The sequence below is a fragment of the Podarcis erhardii genome (assembly GCF_964252035.2).
Source record: "Podarcis erhardii genome assembly, chromosome: 9".
NCBI lineage: Eukaryota > Metazoa > Chordata > Lepidosauria > Squamata > Lacertidae > Podarcis > Podarcis erhardii.
Window position 1 is genome coordinate 74,567,421 of NC_138512.1, and position 20,427 is coordinate 74,587,847.

The following is a 20,427-nucleotide window of genomic DNA, read 5'->3' on the forward strand; positions in this document are numbered from 1 at the left end:
ATACAGAGAGCCTTGCAGGATCATGCCAATGGTTCAACTAGTCCAGTAGTATGCTGGTCTCACAGTGACCAACCAGATGCCTGCAGGAACCATGCAAGAAGAACAGTGCCGAGGGCCTTCTGGCAGTTCCCTCCCTGCGAGAAGCCAAGTTACAGGGAACCAGGCAGAGGGCCTTCTCGGTAGTGGCACCCGCCCTGTGGAACACCCTCCCATCAGATGTCAAAGAGAAAAATAACTACCAGACTTTGAGAAGACATTTGAAGGCAGCCCTGCTTAGGGAAGCTTTTAATATTTAATAAGTTATTGTATTTTAGTGTTCTGTTGGAAGCTGCCCAGAGTGGCTGGGGAAACCCAGCCAGATGGGTAGGGTATAAATAATAAATTAATATTATATTATTATTATTATCAACCTAACTGCAGCTCTTTCCACCTGTGGCTTCCAGCAACTGCAAGGCTGAACTTGCAAAACCAAATTCGGCAAAGAAAGCAATGTCCCGCAGGATCACCACGGAGGATGCCATTGCTATGCTTTGACCTAGAAAAACGCTGACGAGTGTGATCTAGTCTCAGACAAGCCCCGCTGAAATGGAGCCACACGGGAGCACAGTGGTTATGACAACATTTATTGAAATATAGAAGGCACTTACAATACCAGGGACCTGGGGAAGAGTTGGGGGGGGGGGGAGAAGCACCAGATGTGCAATCAGAAATCAAAATTACACCAAAAGAAAAGAAAAAGAGAAATAGCTTTCACTCAGACAGGAAGAGCAACCTTCTCCTGTTGACAGATACAGTACATGGAAATAAACTACCATCAGTCAACTACGGGTCAAAAGAATTAAGACTTTTATAGAGATATATAGATATAAAAAGATAAAAATGTGTTGTTTTTTTAATCCGTTTGTTTTTTTAGAAAAGGAAAAAAGAAAGACTTCTTTAAACACACAGCCGTAAAAGGAATCACGAGTTAGTGGTTCAGGCCCCTCTCAGTTTCTGCATTGCAAGAGGTCTTGGTACATTTCAAGGAGGTGGTTCGCCTCCCTCTGGCCAGAAAGCAAAGCACCATGGGTAGTGGAATAATACTTCCTGTGGGTGGCCTCGCCCGAAAACATCACCTGCATAGGCTGGAGATCCAGGGAAGGAGGGAGGGAGGGGAGAGGTTGGGGACGGGGGGAGAGAACACACGTCAGGAAAAGGTATTTGGAGAGATAAAAATGTCAGGGGGAGGCAAGGACTGGACACAGGCAAAAACACACACGGAACTGCATGGATGCTGGTGCATCTCCATTCATGCAATAAAGGGCTTTCCTGAGATGTGCAGAGCCAAAGGCGTCTTGAAAGAGAACAGCCCTTTGCAGATACACACACAAACACAAGCGCACCATGCTCCGTGAACGCATGGTGTTTGGAGGGGGAGACCTGAATGCCTTGGGCAAAGGATACTACTGCCTGAGTGGGGTGTGTTGAACTTTTCAAATTCTAAAAACAAGGGGTGCAAAAAAACACTGTAACATGACATAGGAAGTCAAAAGAGATTTTGGTTGAATTAAAATTTGAGTAAAACGTGTGAATAATTGCATAGAAAATCAGGGTGGATAAAACCAAAGATATTTTTTTTTTAAAGAATCAGAATTTTTTTAAAATTTAAATTGTATTTTTAAAATAAAATGCTTTTGAAGGAAAAATCTTTCTAAAGATAGTTTTCTATTTAAGTTAGATTATATCCAAAGGCCATTCATCAGGAAATAAGGATTTATTTTAAATTCTGCATGTGTGCTAAAACTCAGTCAAAGTTTTGTTTTGTTTTTAAATTGTTTAACCACATCAGTTAACAAACATGGATACATATGCTATAATGTTATTGCTTTAGTTAAATGAATTGTTTAAATTGTTATTAAGGAAATGATTATATTTCTCCTTTTAAGAAAGTACAGCAGAAAAGTTGTCCAAATACAGAGTTAACTTCTTAAACCTTAATAATTACTACTACTACTACTACTACACACTGCCCTGATAGTTTATAATATAGCTGCATAAAAATACTATCTTAAATAAATGCTATGAAGACAGCTTAGCCCAGCGGTTCCATCGACCAACGCGTAGCTTGGATCCTGCAATCGCCCTTGCATGTTCTTTGGAGCTAAGATTTAGGGACTGGAGGATCCGGCCTAAAATTCTCAAGCCGTTTTAAATGCTGACTAGAAAGGCTTTTACGTCAATTAATTCGTTTAATATTGGCAATAGGACAGAAAGTGACCGTTTGCCCTTGGTCCTTTCTACTGCACCCCCCCCCCAAAAAAAAACTTGCACCCTTCCCAGTTTTAATAATTCGTTGCGGATTTTTTCCTACCCAATGGCCCGTTTTTCAAATGAGCGTTCTTTCTGGCAGAGCCATTTCACGGGGTTCGTTTCCGGAACAATACTTACAACCGTCTTGGAGCTCTCGGTATAAGGCAGTGGCTTTGCGAGTTTCTCCACATCCGCTCCGCTAGACCCAACTTGAGTGTAGGAATAGGAGCCGCGGAAGTAAGGATTGCTGCCCCACGAGGATCGCAAGATCCGCCGAGGTTTTGGAATGTCCGGATTCCCTAGACCGAAAGAGAAGGCGCAAAGTCGTCAGGGGAAGAGGCCTGGAAAAATAATCCAAGTTCAGCTAACCAGATATATATGGCATGGCCCTGTGAAAATATGCACACACTTCACTGACAGTCACTCCTGGTGATTCAGATAAACATTGGATGGATTAATTGAAAGAGTCGTGTTCTGGAGGAAATCAGTGTAGTGCAATCCATGTTTCTAGTACAGTGGTACCTCTGGGTGCGAATGGGATCCGTTCTGGAGCCCCGTTCGCATCCAGAAGCGAATGCAACCCGCATCTGCGCGTGTGCGGGTCACGATTTGCCACTTCCACACATGCGCGTGATGTCATTTTGACCGTCTGTGCATGCCGCAGCACGCAACCTGAAAATACTTATCCCGAAGCTACTTCAACCCAAGGTATCACTGTATGAGTTTTTATCTTGAGTTGGAGTATTGAGGGACTGGACTGTAGCAGGTGCATTCTCTGCCGTCTCCCGAGATGGGGTACTGTTTCAGGGTTTTTCTTGGGGTCGAGACTTAGTTTCAAAGGTGCCACTTTGATTATGTTCTTGTATTTTTATCATCCGTCTATCTCAGGAGACAACGGAGGCGTGCACCTTTGGGGGTGAAGTCAAACCTTTGGGTTCTTTTTTGGCTGGTGCAGAAATTCAGTTCTCTTGTCAAGTGATACGCTGAGCTCCATGTACCCATTGAAGTAGGCAGACAGTGGCAGGTCAGCACTTATTGGACCGGGGACTGCACATCTTAAGACTGGCAGTTGCTGACCAGTGAGACACAATGATCTCTCCCAGCAACAACGACAACCTGAGGCCCTCATCCCTTACACCAATCAAGTTGAATTTTCAACTCTTGGGTTGTTTTCACTGAGTTTGCAGCAGATAAGTGTTATGCTTAGACTTTATTGTGAATTATCAGTGCACTGTTTAATTTTATTGTCCATTGATTAACATGAGATTAGTCTATTGTTTATATGACTATTTAAGTTTTGTTGCAACTCCAGAAAGGAATATAGGAAACTGCGTTCTATCAGGTCAGACCAGAGGCTCTCCAGGTTTCCAGGTAGGAGACATTTGCAGTCCTGCTAGGAGATGCTGGCGGCTGAACCTGGATATTGCAAAGCAGATGTTCTATCTCTGAACTACAGCCTTTTCCTCAAATGAACCCCACTCTGCAATGGAACAGGAGATCACCACACTCAGAAGATGGGTGGCCTGCTGGCAACCACATTTGTGGCAACTCATATTGACCTCAGACCAAAAGTGTGGCTCAATTCCAATGCAGAAGCCACCTGAGTAATATCACAGAAGACCAGCAAAGTGGAAAGCTCAAAAGGAGAGCTGGGATTTTAGCATGGCTAAAATCATCTTCAGGAACACACACAGAGAGCGCAAAAGGGCGAGAGGCACGGTTGCACCCGTGAGCTCCTGAACGGTTGAGCAGCAGCCAGAAGATACAGCAATCCTGTGAACTTGAAAGCTTTTGGCTCCCCTGAAATCCAGGCACCTAACATCCGAGGGCTTAGCCGACAAAGGCTGTGTACAAGAAACCGAGTTGCTTTGAACGAGGTACCACTTTAATCAGGTTTACAAAGAGCCGCAGTTGTCAATGGCTCGTAGCCTGCCTGAAGTCCGGGGTGTTTGGACAGCAAATCCAAATAATCCATTATGCTAACATGTGGGGGAAATCAAAGTCCCCCTGGATAAATAGTTTCTGGGATGAAAGGGACACCAAGCAAAAGTGATCACGAATGGAAAAGATGACAGAGTCTAGCTCTGACCCTGTCCGCAGGCGAAGTTCATGGGATAATTTTCCCAGGAGGAGCCATGGCAGCATTTTCCAAGCTGCGCGCCAGGGTCCTCTGAAATTTACCAAGAGTCCTAAGTACAAGTGGACACTAGGGTTGCAAACGTGATCCGTGCAGGATGCACATTCGCAACCCACATCTGCCCGTCTGCGCATGCTGTGATTCGGCGCATGCGCGACTGCCAAAACCCAGAAGAAACCCATTCCTGTACTTCCAGGTTTCGGTGGTCTGCAACCCAAAAAAACGCTGCCTGAAGTGGCTGTAACCCAAGGTATGACTGTAATGAGAAGATCAGTAATGAAGAACGAAGGCAGAACTCAATTGCAGAGCTTCGCACACCCTCAATTAGTACCATCCCTTTAATGCAACATGGTGAACTGAGGCTAAGACATATGTTTGCCTAAGGCAACCCTTTAAGTGTGTAGAAAAGCTAAAATCTGAGCATGACACATTAACCCATAGCGAGACTCCTTATTTTACCATGGTCGCATCCGCACCAGACCTTTAAAGCAGTCCTATGCCACTTCGATAATCATGGCTCCCCGCAAAGAACCCTGGGAACTGTGGTTCGCGAAGGATGCTGAGAGTTGCTAGGAGAACCCTCACAGAGCTGCAATCCTCAGCATCCTTAGTAAACTACACTTCCCATGATTCTCTGGGAAAGTCACGACGGCTTTAAATGCGCTGCCTCCCACCCCACCTGGCCCAGCCCTTTCCGCTCTCCGGTCCCAAATGCAAAGGTGGTGGGGGCAGCCGCAGACCTGTAAATTTACGCAGCATCTCAGTGCAAGTCTCTGCTACGGTTTCATCGTCACATTTCTCCATGATCAGGGCCTCCTCCCCGCAGATCCAGCCGCTCAGCACGTGGCCGTAGCGCTCGGGCGGGTAGAGGACGTCGAAGCTGCAGATCTTCTTGTACCACATCCCCTCGGGGTAGGTGAGGCTCTCAGCCTCAGCCTCGTCCTCCCACACGAACTGGATGCTGTTGCACTCGGGGCTCCAGAAGGGCTCCTCAAACTCCAGGAAGATCTTGTCCGTGGTGCTGATGCCCAGCTTCTGGATGGCCATCACCTTCTCCTCGGGCAGCCGGGGCTGGAACATGTTCTCGTGGTGCTTCTTCAGCACCCCCAGGGACACCGTCACGATGACGTGGTCGGCCAGGATGAACTCGCAGTCCTCGCACTCCACGCAGACGTGGTAGCCCACGTCCCGCTCCCCCGTGCGGTCGCTGTTGTGGTCGGCCACCCCCTCGATCTCCTTGCTGACCGACTGGTTCCAGTGGATGCACTTGACCGGCTTGTTCAGCTGGATGACCGACTCCGGGATGGCGCGGGAGAGGATCTCCACGATCTTCATGAAGCCGCACGGGATGATGTGGTGGGCCCCGGGGATTTCGGTCCACTCCCCGAATTCGCTGAGCGACACCTCGTCCATGCTGTGGGAGCTGCTCTCGCAACTCTCCACCTAGGGAAAAGCAGGCAGAGAAGAAGGGCTTTCAGATGGGGGCTGCTTTTCTCCTAGTGCGGCTTACAACAGAAAAAACACAAAATTCGTAACAGGAATAAAGACAAGGACAACCCAGTAACTCCTCTGTCCAACAACAGATTTTAAAAGGGCAATGAATGTGAATCAGGAAAGGCCTGGTTAAAGAGGAACGTTTTCACCTGGCACCTAAAGGTGTATAATGAAGGCACTAGTCAAATCGCCCTGGGGAGAGAATTCCACAAATGGGGTTTTGAAAATCTCAGCAACAGCCAACTTGTTATTCCCAGCCAATGCTATATGGTGCTGCAACGTCTGAAGCAAACCCCGCCATTGCTGTCCATACCTTAAGGTATTGCTGGATCATGGCAAGTTTCAGCCTCCTGATCGTCTCTGAGTCGTCCGGATCGGCTTTGATGCGCTTGCGCACGACATCTCGCGTGAAGACGCCCACGCTGTTCTTGCTCTCGGCATTGACTGGTTTACCACTCTGGAAGAACTCCTGAGTCAGGTTATAGACCTGTCTCGAGACAGGGAGAGGGGACACACAAAGGGAGTTAACAACACCATACGTCCAGACGTGGTGGGAATGCAAACCTGCACAGCTGTTTCAGGAAATGGTTGCTGGAAAAGTTTCTTTTATTATGAAACAAGCATATTAAATATGCTTATAGGTTACCAGAAGAACCTACTAGTTATGGACATACAAATATTTTCCATGTTTGCAGCTAGAAATATATTAACACAACATTCTAAAACAGCTACATTAGCAAGGAATGCAATGCGTCAGATGTGTTGTGCATTCCACGGCTACCTTAGAGCAAACCAGACACTAAAAACAGTATTAAACATAAGTCCAACTGATGAATGCCTGCTTTTGCTCATGTAGATACAGTCGTACCTTGGAAGTCGAATGCCTTGCGAGTCAAACGTTTTGGCTCCTGAACGTCTCAAACCCAGAAGTGAGTGTTCCAGTTTGCGAACATTCTTTGAAACATTCTCTGTTCAAACGTCAGGTGCAGGTTCTGATTGGCTGCAGGAGCTTCCTGCAGCCAATCAGAACACACCTTGGTTCCCAAACGCTTTGGAAGTCGAACGGACTTCCGGAATGGATTCTGTTCAACTTCCAAGGTATGACTATATAAACTATTTGCCTGGGATTTAGACAAAACCTAGGGGAAACTGCACATTTACCTTCTAACATAAATACTAATAAAAAATATTTTGCACCTATTTAGTGCTTCCTTGAGTGTTGTTGTTGCTGTTGTTTTCTTTATACCCCGCCCATCTGGGCAGCTTTCAGCATATATAAAAAATAGTAAAATATCAAACATTATATCAAACATATCAAAAAATATAGTAAAATATCAAACATTAAAAACTGCCCTAAACAGGGCTGCCTTCAAATGTCTTCTAAAAGTCAGATAGTTGTTTATTTCCTTGACATCTGATGGGAGAGAATTCCACAGGGCGGGCACCACTACCAAGAAGGCCCTCTGCCTGCAACTTCGCTTCTCGCAGGGAGGGAACCGCCAGAAGAAACTCAAAAGAGTTTCACATATTTAATCACCAAATTGACACCGTAGAAGCTCCATCCCACCCTATAACAACCCATCCTTCAGGCTAACTGGGCCGCAGAAGCAAATAAATCTTTTAAAAGCAGCAGTGCAGCCGAGACTGGGCCATTTTAGCCTCAAACAGTGTGGCAATTCTAAACATTCTGAGCATTTTCCATGGACAGAGTTCTTGCCATCCCGATTCACTCTCCACATGAAACTAGCCACTGGAACATGGATAATAAGCTCTGTGTCAACATGCATGGTAAGCAGAGAGGGAAAAACAACCTTTGATGGCCAGTAATTCGAGGGAACTAATCAGCCAAGGCGGGTGATGTGACCTTGATCACGTAGCTACAGAAACATGATCAAGGGCCTGGTGTTTCCAACTAGAGACTGGGCACCCAGCTTCCTCCTCCCACTGCATTAAATGGAACTGGGGGATTTCACTGGGGACCACCCCTCTTGCTTTGGGGAGGTCAGAACCCCTGGCTTACACGAAGATATCAAAGTCGCTGCAACCCTTGGCTTCAGCAAAACGCCAGGCAGCTTGCATAAGCCACTCGCTGGCTATAAGCAGATTGAACGTTCACAAGGAGAGCAAAACCACATTAAAATACATTAAGTAACTCGGCAGAGGCTCAATTAGCCACAGCCTGTTTTTGACTACACTTCCCTTTTCCTTTTGTACAAAAGGGGCCCACTTTTTAAAACTTCAAACACTTATCTGAACCAATTGCTGAAGAACCCCAAGAGGAGGGAGTAGGGGTAGAGCTTAAGTCAGCTGCATGACCCTAATTCCCTGCATTTTGAGTGGTGCTAGGAATGTTCTAAGAGGATCTAACTAATACATCTCCAAAGTAGCCCCCATAGCTTTTCGCAGGCAGGCTCAGTGCTGGAAACCTCTAACGCTGGAGCCCTTGGCAGACTTACATGGGAAGGAGCAGCACAGAACTCAGAGGGGCTTCCTTCCGAGTAAACACACACAGGACTGTGGAACACAGAACTGTAGAGCTGGAAGGGACCACAAGGGTTAATGCAGGAATCTTTTGCCCAACGTGGGACCCAACACACACATATATGAGAAACCGTCGGGTGAAAAGGACAGATATCAAGTCTGGCTCACAGTACAGGGCTTGACCCCTTCATGTTATTTTAAGTACGTTTCCGAGCACAATTCAAAGTGTTGGTGCTGACCTTGAAAGCCCTAAATGGCCTCGGTCCTGTATACCTGAAGGAGCGTCTCCACCCCCATTGTTCAGCCCAGACACTGAGGTCCAGCGCCGAGCGCCTTCTGGAGCTTCCCTCCCTGCGAGAAGTGAGGTTACAGGGAACCAGGCAGAGGGCCTTCTCGGTAGTGGCGCCTGCCCTGTGGAACGCCCTCCCATCAGATGTCAAGGCAATAAACAACTATTTTACTTTTAAAAGACAACTGAAGGCGGCCCTGTTTAGGGAAGTTTTAATGTCTGACACTGTGTTGTTTTTAATATTTGGTTGGAAGCCACCCAGAGTGGCTAGGGAAACCCAGCCAGATGGGTGGGGTATAAATAAATTATTATTATTATTATTATTATTATTATTATTATTATTATTATTGCAAAGCAGGAAACCCAGGTCTGACTCTCCACTCAGTCTTGTAGCAGTTCAGCATGCTGCACCTCCCACACCAGGGAACACAGGAAGCAGGCTTAATACTGAGTAAGCCCACTGGTTTATCTAGCTGAGCATGGTCAACGCTGATTGGCAGCAGCTCTTAGCGTTTCAGGCAGGGGTCTCCACCAGGAGACGGAACGTGGTGCCTTCAGCATGCAAAGCAAATGTCTGCTCACTGAGCCACCTCCCTTTGCCAAATGTGTGGTGGATGCACAGGGGCAAGCTACCACTCTTGGCTTCTGGTAAGAACATAAGAAGATCCTGCAGGATCAGGCCAGTGGCGCATCTAGTCCAGCATCCTGTTCTCAAAGAGTGTGCCTGTGGGAAACCAGCTGCTCTTGAACACTGGTGTTCAGAAGCAACGCTGCCTCCCGCTGTGGAGAGAGAGCTATCACACTATCTGGTGTGATTCCAAAGGACCCTTTCCCACTTTCACATGCAGAGGCAGCAAAGCGCCAATTTATGAGTGACGGATCTCATGAACTGCCTCTCCCTAGGTGGCCTCATGCACGTCTCAACCTCTCTACCTAATCCACTTTCTCGAGGACCCGGAGAGGATAAAATGAGACAAAGCACAGTAAAGCAGATTTGCACGAGTCAAGAAAAAGGACCTCAGAAAACCCTGAAAGTAGGGACAGGAGGGGTGTCAGGTGGGGGCTGGAACTGTGGCTGACCAAAGGAGGATCCGAAAGAGAAACCCAGCAGGTCAGCAGAGACAAACTTAAGAGCAACAGTCCCAAGTGGGTCATGACGGATTGCTAGGGTCACCAGACTTTCCTGCGCCTGTACGAACAACTGCAGGCTAGAGACCGCAGATGTACCTTTCCCTGTTTATATGTTTGTTTTGCAACAGGGAAAAGCTTAAATAAAAAGGTATTAAAAACAACAACAACTGCAAACTGGAGAATCTGTTGTGCACACCACACAAACTGCAACAGTGCACACATGTACAACCACACACCCACATTTTCCCTCCCCGCACGCAAAATGACAATTAAGTGGGGAGCTAGAAATGAATTAGGAATGGAAAACGGTGTTTTTGCTCTCGTCCACTCTTAACTGGAGTGGGACGCGGGTGGTGCTGTGGGTTAAACCACAGAGCCTAGGACCTGCCGATCAGAAGGTCGGCGGTTTGAATCCCGGTGACGGGGTGAGCTCCCATTGCTCGGTCCCTGCTCCTGCCAACCTAGCAGTTTGAAAGGACATCAAAAGTGCAAGTAGATAAATAGGTACCACTCTGGCGGGAAGGTAAACAGCGTTTCCGTGTGCTGCTCTCGTTTGCCAGGAGCGGCTTAGTCATGCTGGCCACATGACCCAGAAGCTGTACGCCGGCTCCCTCAGTCAATAAAGCAAGATGAGCGCTGCAACCCCAGAGTCGATCACAACTGGACCTAATGGTCAGGGGTCCCTTTACCCTTTACCTTTACTCTTAACTGGGGATGGGGGTAGGACATGACTGTAGAGCATAGCTGGGGAGGCAAGAGTTAACCTTCTAACGCCAGTTGCAATTTCCAGGAATATCCCTCTGTCTTACACACACTTATACACACACTGCAACAATTAGTCTAAAAAAAAGACCTTCTGTTGGCTTCAATATAAGGCCAGCCCCCCCCCCCAGTTAATTGAGGGGAGACACAAACTGCAAAGGGTGGGGTGTTGGAAGTGGGAAGGAAAGAGTTAACTACCCCCAGCTGAGACACACACCAGCACCAGTAGGGGGGGAAATGCCTCTCCTTGATTGCTTTAGACCTGAAAGAAGCCTTCTCTTGCAGTCAATTCAAAGCTTCTTAGGCTTCAAATTGTGGCTGGGAGTGGGGTCGCCATTTCTGGCCCACTGGGTTGTGTTTTTTTGTCAGGGGGATGATAATAAACACTAAAATACAATAACCTATTAAACATTAAAAGCTTCCCTAAACAGGGCTGCCATCAGATGTCTTCTAAAAGTTTGGTAGTTATTTTTCTCTTTGACATCTGATGGGAGGGCGTTCCACAGGGTGGGTGCCACTACCGAGAAGGCCCTCTGCCTGGATCCCAAAACAACCCTATTCCCTCATCCCTCTGCCATCATTACGCTTCAGAAAAGCCTTGTGCTGATAGCAGGAAGCTTTGTTCAAGCATAATTTCAGCCGGGGGGGGGGGATATTACATGCAGATGTGTCCCTGTGGGGGGAACGCACCTCGGCGACCCCGTCTTTGAAAAGCTCCCTGGTCAACCCTGAAACCGTGCAAACACCTCTGACGGGTGGGTCCGTGCTGCCTTCAAATTTGCTTTAGTAACTCATTGGCGACAAACCTCGTTGTATAAATCACTGAATTCTTCAACCACATCTTTCGGGATCCTTTGACCGTTGTTGGTGAGGTGATAAGCCACCCCATTCTTGGAGTACAGGCTGATGCGGCCCACACTCCTCTCGCCGTCTGTCGTCTCTTCGAGTAAGCCATTATCTTCTGCTAGATGATAGATGGGGTTTCCATTGGAACCGTGGATCCACGTAGCTCCCAGTTCAAAAGTAGCGTTTTCTATGGAGGGGAGAGAGAAGGAAGTCCTACGTTAGGATGCTATAATAATAATAATAATTTATTATTTATACCCCGCCCATTGGCTGGGTTTCCCCAGCCACTCTGGGTGGCTTCCAACAAAATATTAAAATACAATAACCTATTAAACATTAAAAGCTTCCCTAAACAGGGCTGCCTTCAGATGTCTTGTAAAAGTCTGGTAGTTGTTCTCTTTGACATCTGGTGGGAGGGCGTTCCAAAGGGCGGGTGCCACTACCGAAAAGGCCTTCTGCCTGGTTCCCTGTAACTTGGCTTCTCGCAGCAAGGGAACCGCCAGAAGGCCCTCGGCGCTGGACCAGGCAGAACGATGGAGGTGGAGACGCTCCTTCAGGTAAAGGCAAAGCCAAGGGCTGTCACGGAAAACCAGCTGCAAACAGAGATGGTCCCCATGTCCTCCCACTGACCAATACTAGCCTTTGCCATAAGGACCTAAGAAGAGCCTGGCTGGATCAGGCCAATGGCCCATCTAGTCCCGTATCTTGTTCTCACAGTGTGTGAACAGTTGCCTGTGGGAAACCAGCAGTCAGGATTCAAACACAGAGCCCTCTCCCTTCCACACAGCAACTGGGATTCAGAAGCACTGCTGCCTCCTGGCTAGCAGCCATCAATAGCCCTCTCTTCCTCCATGAATTTGTCTAATCCTCCTTTAAAGCCATCCAAGTTGGTTACCACGCCTGTGTTTTGGGAAGCAAGTTCCACAGTTTAGTTACGTGAACAAGTACATCCTGAATCTGCCAACACTCAAGTTTCCTTGGTTGTCCATAAGTTCTAGTGTCTTGAGAGAGGAAGAAAAGCTTTTCTCTATCCGCTAGCTGCTGGATAGCTCAGTTGGTAGACCATGAGACTCTTTCCTTATTCTTATTCTTCTTATTACTACTACTATCTTCTACTACTACTACTACTACTATTATTATTATTATTATTATTATTATTATTATTATTATTATTATTATTTATATACCACCCTATACCCGGGAGTCTCAGGTCAGTTCACAGAATAAATTCAAGATATAAAACCACAAAATACATGATAAAAATAAAAACAACCCAATAGAGTCCCCCCATCCAAAAAGAAAACACGTTTTAAAAGGGCACAGTATATAAATCAGATCAAGCAAAGGCCTAGTTAAAAAGGAACATTTTTGTCTGGCACCTAAAGGTGTATAATGAAAGCACCAGGCGAACTTCCCTGGGGAGAGCATTCCACAGATGGGGAGCCACTGCAGAGAAGGCCCTGTTCTCGTGTTGCCACCCTCCAGCCTTCTTGAGGAGGAGGCACACAAAGAAGAGCCTCAGAAGATGATCTCAGGGTCCAGGTAGGTTCATATGGAAAGAGGTGGTCCTTGAGGTATTGCGGTCCTGAGCCGTTTAAGGCTTTATAGGTCAAAACCAGCACTTTGAATTGGGCCTGGAAACTAATCGGTAGCCAGTGCAGTCGGACCAGGATCGGTGTAAGATGCTCAAACCGTCTTCCTCCAGTGAGCAACCTGGCCGCTGAATTCTGCACCAGCTGAAGTTTCTTAATCCCAGGGTTGTGAGTTTGAGTCCCACGTTGGACAAAATATTCCTGCATTGCAGGGGTTGGACTAGATGACCCTTCCAACTCTATTGATTCGATGATTCTATTGATTCTATGAATTTCTCCATGCCACACATAATTTTGCAAACTTTCCTGTCGCCTGCTACTCGCCGCTTCTCTGAACGGAAAAGTCCCAAATGCGGCGACTTATTGCCTTATTGTGGAAGGAAGAGTGTTAAGGCATATAGAAGTGTATATATGGTTAATTTGAATATGTTATTATTGAATATTATTGAAGATGTATATTATTGAAGATGTATATTATTGAATATTGTATACCCAATGTATCAGCCGCCTGGGGGGTTTCACTGTTTGTGTTTTGCTTGTTGGTAAATAAATAAATAAATAAGGGAATTCCCATGCGCACTGAGGGGCATCCATGAAAGCGAGACTCTCGCTCTGATGGCGGGACCATCGGTTCTGCCGCCATCCGCCTTGCCTTGCAAAGATGCCAGGAGCGCTGCGCGCCCGGGGATGCTCACGATGGCTTCAGAAGTGCCGAGGACACCGGCTGAAACATCCTCGTTTCCGTACAGCATCAGATGTGCAAAGCAGAGAAGAGGGACGAGTCAGGCTAAAAATAAACGGGGCCACCTGTAATGTTTACTAACTCATTAAACCAGAGTCCTCAAAGCAGAAGAGCTTGGTGCAAACGTACAACATCAAAGTGTGACGTTAATCACATCCTTTTAGACAACAGATGCTCCTCCTGACTAAAAGACCTCTTGGAGGCATGGAGGGGGGAAAGTACGCAGTCTCCTGCGATTAATGCAACAACTACCGCAGTCGTGGGTATGTTTTGCTGCCGTTTTTCTTTTCCCTGAGCTGGGAACAAATGCATATTTCCAGAGGAATATAACAAAACATGGGACGCGGGTGGTGCTGTGGGTTAAACCACAGAGCCTAGGGCTTGCCGATCAGAAGGTGGCAGTTCGAATCCCCACGACGGGGTGAGCTCCCGTTGCTCGGTCCCAGCTCCTGCCAACCTAGCAGTTCAAAAGCACGTCAAAGTGCAAGTAGATAAATAGGTACCGCTCCAGCGGGAAGGTAAACGGCATTTCCGTGCTCTGCTCTGGTTCGCCAGATGCAGCTTAGTCATGCTGGCCACATGACCCTGAAGCTCCTATGCTGGCTCCCTCGGCCAATAAAGCGAGATGAGCGCCGCAACCCCAGAGTCAGCCATGACGGGACCTAATGGTCAGGGGTCCCTTTACCTTTATAACAAAACAACCCTGTGCCCCCCCCCCAAGGGCGGGAGTTTTCTGCCAGAACTGCCCTTGTGCAAGGCTAAAACGAGGCCTCTGCAATCACAGGAAGAAATGGGGGTGGGGGCCAAACAGGTCTCACGGGAGATGTTTGAGATTACCAACAGACAGGGAGTCCCAAAGTATAAGGTGCCACCTCACTAAAAGGTTTCTTGCAGATGGGGAACTGTAACAGCAGCTGTTCCCACGCCCTTCGGCCCTACAAGAATGCTGAATTTTGTGCGCGAAGTTGTGGGTTGCACAGAGCCAGGGCAGTACAGTGGTACTGCAGGTTACATACGCTTCATGTTACAGACGCTTCAGGTTACAGACTCTGCTAACCCAGAAACAGTACCTCGGATTAAGAACTTTGCTTCAGGATGAGAACAGAAATTGCGCGGCTGCAGCAGGAGGCCCCATTAGCTAAAGTGGTGCATCAGGTTAAGAACAGTTTCAGGTTAAGAACGAACCTCCGGAACGAATTAAGTACTTAACCCAGGGTACCACTGTTCAGCCTCCCCAACGTGCAAAAGCAAGGAAGCGCACAAGTCCGCTACAAAATCTGGGCAGCTGTGCTATTTTTTGAGGCTCCTGTCCTCTTGTGTGCAAAGAAGCTCCGGCCTTCTATATATAAAGACCACAGCCAGGAAACGTCCTGCAGGTGTGCTGAGTGACGCGATGGCTCCCTTAAGGGCTCGGAGCATGGAGCACTTCCCTTCTGTCTGGCAGCACACCCTGCCAGGGGGGCTATTTTTGACACGGCATATCGGCAGTGGACGACCCACTTCCCATCCGCAGGCCGGTGCCAAGCGTTCAGCAGCAACTCCTGAATGAAAAGGCGGATGCTGGGCTCGCAAGGCATCCTTTCCTCTCCACTTCCCTCAGATGTTCGGCTTTTAATTTACTGCTGGTGTGTTTATCGACTGAACCGCAGGGCGTGATGTCAGGGCTTCTGCAAGGAGCAGGAAGGGGGGGGGATGGCCTAGGGCCCCTTTATCCGGTGATTATAACAGGGGCACGGCCAAATAGTAAAGGAAACCAGCTCACTGCCATGAGAAAGGCAGAGAAGGAAGTCATTTGCAGCGCAGCCAGGACATGCTCTGCCCAAAGTTCCCCCAGAGCATCCTCCCGTTGTGGCTCAGTGGTGGATCAGCTGCCTTGCATGAGGAAGGTCTCAGGTTCGATCCCCGGCATCTCCATGCAGGGCTGGGAGAAACACACTTGCCTGAACCCCTGGAGAGTCCGTATAGACAATACTGAGAAAGACGAGCGAATGGCCTGACTCTGTGTTAAGGCAAAAATGTGGATGAATGACCTGCCCGAGGACTGTCTCGCCAGGGTGGTGCATGCTCTGGTTATCTCCCGCTTGGACTACTGCAATGAGCTCTACATGGCGCTACCTTTGAAGGTGACCCAGAAACTGCAACTAATCCAGAATGCGGCAGCTAGACTAGTGACAGGGAGCGGCCGCCGAGACCACATAACACTGGTCCTGAAAGACCTGCATTGGCTCCCAGTATATTTCCAAGCACAATTCTTAGTGTTGGTGCTGACCTTTAAAGCCCTAAAAAGCCTCGGCACAGGATACCTGAAGGAGCATCTCCACCCCCATCATTCTGCCCGGACACTGAGGTCCAGCGCCGAGGGCCTTCTGGTGGTTCCTTCCCTGTGAGAAGCGAAGTTACAGGGAACCGGGCAGAGGGCCTTTTTGGTAGTGGCGCCTGCCCTGTGGAACGCCCGCCCATCAGATGTCAAGGAAATAAACAACTATCTGACTTTTAGAAGACATCTGAAGGCAGGCCTGTTTAGGGAAGTTTTTAATGTCTGATGTTTTATGGCTTTATTAATTATCACTAATTCTACTAATTCTATTGGGAGCTGCCAAGAGTGGCTGGAGAAACTCAGCCAGAGGGCCAGGGTATAAATTATTATTATTATTATTATTATTATTATTATTATTATTATTACTACTACTACTACTACTATTATTCTATTACTTTAACTGTTCCTTGGTACAGCAAAGTTTCACCCATCCTCACGACTCCTCTCTATCCTTCCTTCAGACAAGCAAGACAAGCATTATTAAGTGTTCAAGGACACATTTCAGCTGGGCAATGACAATCAAGGAGGATGCAGAATATAGCTGGCATCTTGGATACAGAGGAATGGTGGAAGGCAGTAGCTGGGGAACCCCCAAGGGAAGAAGGCTCAGAGCCCGGGGATTGGTGGTGGGACAACAATGAGTGGTCGGAGGGGGAAAGCGGAGAAGACTGGGAAGAGGAGGAGCCAGAAGCCAAAGAGATAACAGGGCTTAGTGAGCAAGAAGAGCCTGTGGCAGAGAAAAGCCCAGAATCAGAAGCTGAAGCAGGAGAACAGGGAGGCCAAGAATGGGTCAGGCTTTTAATTTCCCCTTCCTGCTGCAACAAGCTCCCCTCCCTGCTGGCCTCTGAGAACCAGGAGAGGCATGAAGAGGGAAGAGCAAACACAGACACACAGGCGCAGTCTCAGATTGCATGGGGGGGGTACCCTGGAGAGGAAGAGACATAGCCGGCTGTGGGGAGGCCGGGACCTATAGTCTCAGCAATGGCTTCACGGGGCACCACCTGAGTTGCTGTGCTCATTAGGCCTGGCACCCCTATGCAGATCCTGTTTGCTAATAGTTCACTCCAGCTTTCTCGGTGTGATTTACCGCAAGTTTGCTCCAGTCAGCTGGTGAGGATTAGGAATGTGGGGCATAGCTGAGGAAGTGAAGGGAGCGTCCCAAAGGCCAAGTGGAGGGGTACATTTGGCCCCTGTGTTCCCCGCCCTGCACTGACTGGCAGTGCTGCTCCAAGGTTTCATAGAGAAATCTTTTTCATCCCTACTTGGAGCTTCCGGGGACGGAACCTGGGACCTTTGGCACTCAGGTGCTCGACCACTGAGCCCTAAGGATGATAGATAGGTCTCGGTTAGCCCTTCCGGATAGCCAGCCAAAATAAAAAGAGGCTGGCAGGTATATTATGGAACAAGCACAAAATATTATCCCCAGCCTGTAGATCAATCCCTACACACGGGCAGAGATGGAGGGGAGTGTGAACAGCCCATAATATGAAAGAGAGCAACGCTGATGATGGGGGTTTCAGCCCGGGAAAGGTTCTGCCGCCACAGATCAGATAAGCCTTTAAGCAGTCACAAGGCTCCTTTGTTTTTGCTGTAACAGACTCAACACCGCTCCCCTCTGGAATGCGTGCAATTTATAGGGACACAAATGCGGAAGGAGTGGGGGGGCGTTTACGCTGCGCGTCGTCATTCTGGCCAATGGTACGGCTTCAGATTTGCATGCCAAGCCGGCTGCAGCAAGTGCAGCTCAAAAACCCACATGTGAAAACAAAGAGCATTTGAGATAACAACTACAATGATCCTCGTGCAGCGAGACGGGCGAAGGAACTTTTTTTTTTTTTTTTGAAACAAAATGAAATGGAAAAGGCACGAGGCCATGGTAAATCCTGGGATACTTTGCAGAGCCAAATGAACTGGGCATAAAGGATCCCACCCTCTAATAAAACACTCTGAGTAATATTTATCTATTTTGCTAGGAAAAGAGAGGGAGAATCTTCCCACATTGTTCGGATTGGACAAATTCATGGAGGACACATCGATCAGCTGTAACAAGCAGGACATTAAACAAAATGTAGGGGGTTTCACTCTAGCCAGCCAGCCAGCCAGCCAGCCAGCCGGCCAGCACCTCCTCCAGGACACTCCATTACGTTCCCGCCACCCCAATCCCCACAGCATTCTACAGCCCCCGAACTCACTTGGTCCTCCTCTGTGGGTTATTTTTGAACCTCCACCCCTTCAACACTGTCTTCTCCTAAAGATGTTTTTGTACTTCTGCCTACTTTGGGGTTTCCCCACAAGCCTTGCCTGCCAATTCCTCCCTCTCAAACATGGATAGTGCCGTTTCTGGCTACATAAGGAACAGCACAAACTTCTGACAATCATAAATAGGGAGAATGACAATAGCTCAATGCCCCCAGGTCCAGAGGCAGTAAACCTAAGTGCAAGGGGCACACACCATGGAGGGGGGGCTCTTGGCTGTCATGCTCAGTTGCCCGTGAGATTCCCAGAGACTGACCACCATGAGAAACAGGTCACAAGGGCTAAACGGACCTTAACGTTGAGTCCTGTTCTTATGGTGATTATGCAAAGGCCGGTCAAGAACCGGAAGCCACGTTGCAAGGAAATGATTCCCTTACCGAGCTTCACGCTTTGTATCCTGCCTCCGATTCGGTCAGACGCTTCGAGGACAGTCACATCTGTGAAACCATTCTCCAGGAGGGTTTTTGTCGCAGAGAGGCCCGCGAGCCCAGCACCGATAACTACTATTCGCGGCTGTCGCTTTCTCCGTAGGCCACTACTAAGAGGATCATCAGTGCTGTCTGCAGATATTTCACTACTTTGCATGCCGTCCAAGCTCTCTTTCTAAGGAACCTGCCAAGAAAGGGGACACAAAGTAGTTTCGGAGCATTAGGCTGGCAATTTTCTCTTCCTATCTCCCTCTTCTCCCTTCCCTTCAGGTCGCTTTTCAATCTCCCTGTTCCAGCGCAGCAATAAATTCTGGAGAAACACTGGTGTCCCAGAACTGGAGGATCCCGAAACAAGAGCCAAACCTTCTCAATGGGAGATACTGAAAGGAAAGCAAGACCGGCCTGGAATATAAATGCCTCTGATTCTGCGGAAATGAAAGGCTTGGTGAATACAAAAGCACCCACCCGGTCATCAAAGATGATATTTTCAGAAAATTCACATGCATTTTTGCCCTTGCATGTCTTTTTATAGACATATAGACCCTCCCGAGGTGCCAATCTTGCGGTAGAGGAAAACCCAGACGCCACACACACATATTCTGTGAAAAAACTGCAGAGCAAAGGAATGATTCAGCCTTCCTTCTGCCTTTCTGGCAACCGCAAAGCATAAGCTTTGGGGCATAAAGATAAGGGGCATGGCAGCTGACCTGGTTGGAAAAGAGCAAGGAAGCTAAATATGAAAACACACAGCCTCTTCACACGAGAAACTGTAGCTGAACATCTATCAGTGCTAAGCTGTAGGCAGCAGGTGGAGAGGACCTCATTGTCACAAGGGAAACACACAGAAATATTTCAGAGTCCAAAAGAGAACTTATTAACCAGGGACCTTGCAGTAAATTCTTTTAACAACCCTCCCTACCTCCAGGAGGGTCAAACATTTGGGTGAAGAGGACTGTGGGGGGGGGCAGCCACACACACACACACCAGAGCCAAAGGTAGCTCATGAGACATGTGCCCTTCTCTTCCAGGGGTTTAAGCTGGCAGCAAATGCAGGCAATTTATCAGCACCCAGCCCAGCACCCATGAACAGCCCCGCACCCACTAAACCCCCTGCTTTGATGATGCCGGCTTGAAATCCTCCCTCCCCCCCCCAAAAAAAAACCCACATAGGAAAAATTGGCAGGCCATAAATACAGAGAAGATGCCCATACCCCGCCCCACCCCATTCTCTGATCCAGACAGGGAAGAGTCTGTTGGTTAGACACAACCCTTTCCTCGATCGCTGTGCAAATCCACAGGAAAGACAATTGAGGACGCTGTGCCAAAAAAAGGTCTGAACTTCTAAAACAAGTTAAGTGGCATGTAAGCTAAGTTGATGATAGGGCCTTGGAGCCAGGAGCATTTCAAGTTCAAATTACACAGCGTGCCATGCTTATGAGTGCATAAAGAGCCACAAAGTAGCAGAGAATTCTGAGCTGAAACCTGGAATAGCATGCCCATCTAAAATCCCACCCAGCTGTTGGTTATCCGAGGTGCTGCAAGATACAAGGTCCTCCCTGCCTGATGAGTCCTGAGATGAAGGGAAACTGTTGTGGCTTTCTGGTCTTGGGCTATTGGTAGCCCAACTAGTTCTTGCAGATCCATGTAGTGTTATTGCACCCAC

General features: G+C 48.0%; 1 protein-coding gene across 4 annotated transcripts in view; it reads right to left on the bottom strand.

Annotated features, from left to right (window-relative positions):
• Positions 1-606: 606 nt before the first annotated feature.
• Positions 607-20,427, bottom strand: part of SMOX (spermine oxidase) — a 44,795-nt gene continuing 24,974 nt past the window's right edge. For 2 of the 4 annotated variants that reach the window (XM_081876958.1, XM_081876959.1), the window contains exons 2-7: positions 18,714-18,948; positions 11,390-11,616; positions 6,234-6,407; positions 5,167-5,869; positions 2,428-2,588; positions 607-1,124 (exon numbers count right to left, since the gene is read on the bottom strand). In XM_081876958.1, coding sequence (XP_081733084.1) covers positions 987-1,124; positions 2,428-2,588; positions 5,167-5,869; positions 6,234-6,407; positions 11,390-11,616; positions 18,714-18,921 — 1,611 coding nt within the window. In that variant the 5' untranslated portion in view covers positions 18,922-18,948 and the 3' untranslated portion in view covers positions 607-986. Of the gene's footprint in view, positions 1,125-2,427; positions 2,589-5,166; positions 5,870-6,233; positions 6,412-11,389; positions 11,617-18,713; positions 18,949-20,427 lie in introns of those variants that run through there. The other 2 variants (XM_081876960.1, XM_081876961.1) reach the window with 2 other exon arrangements.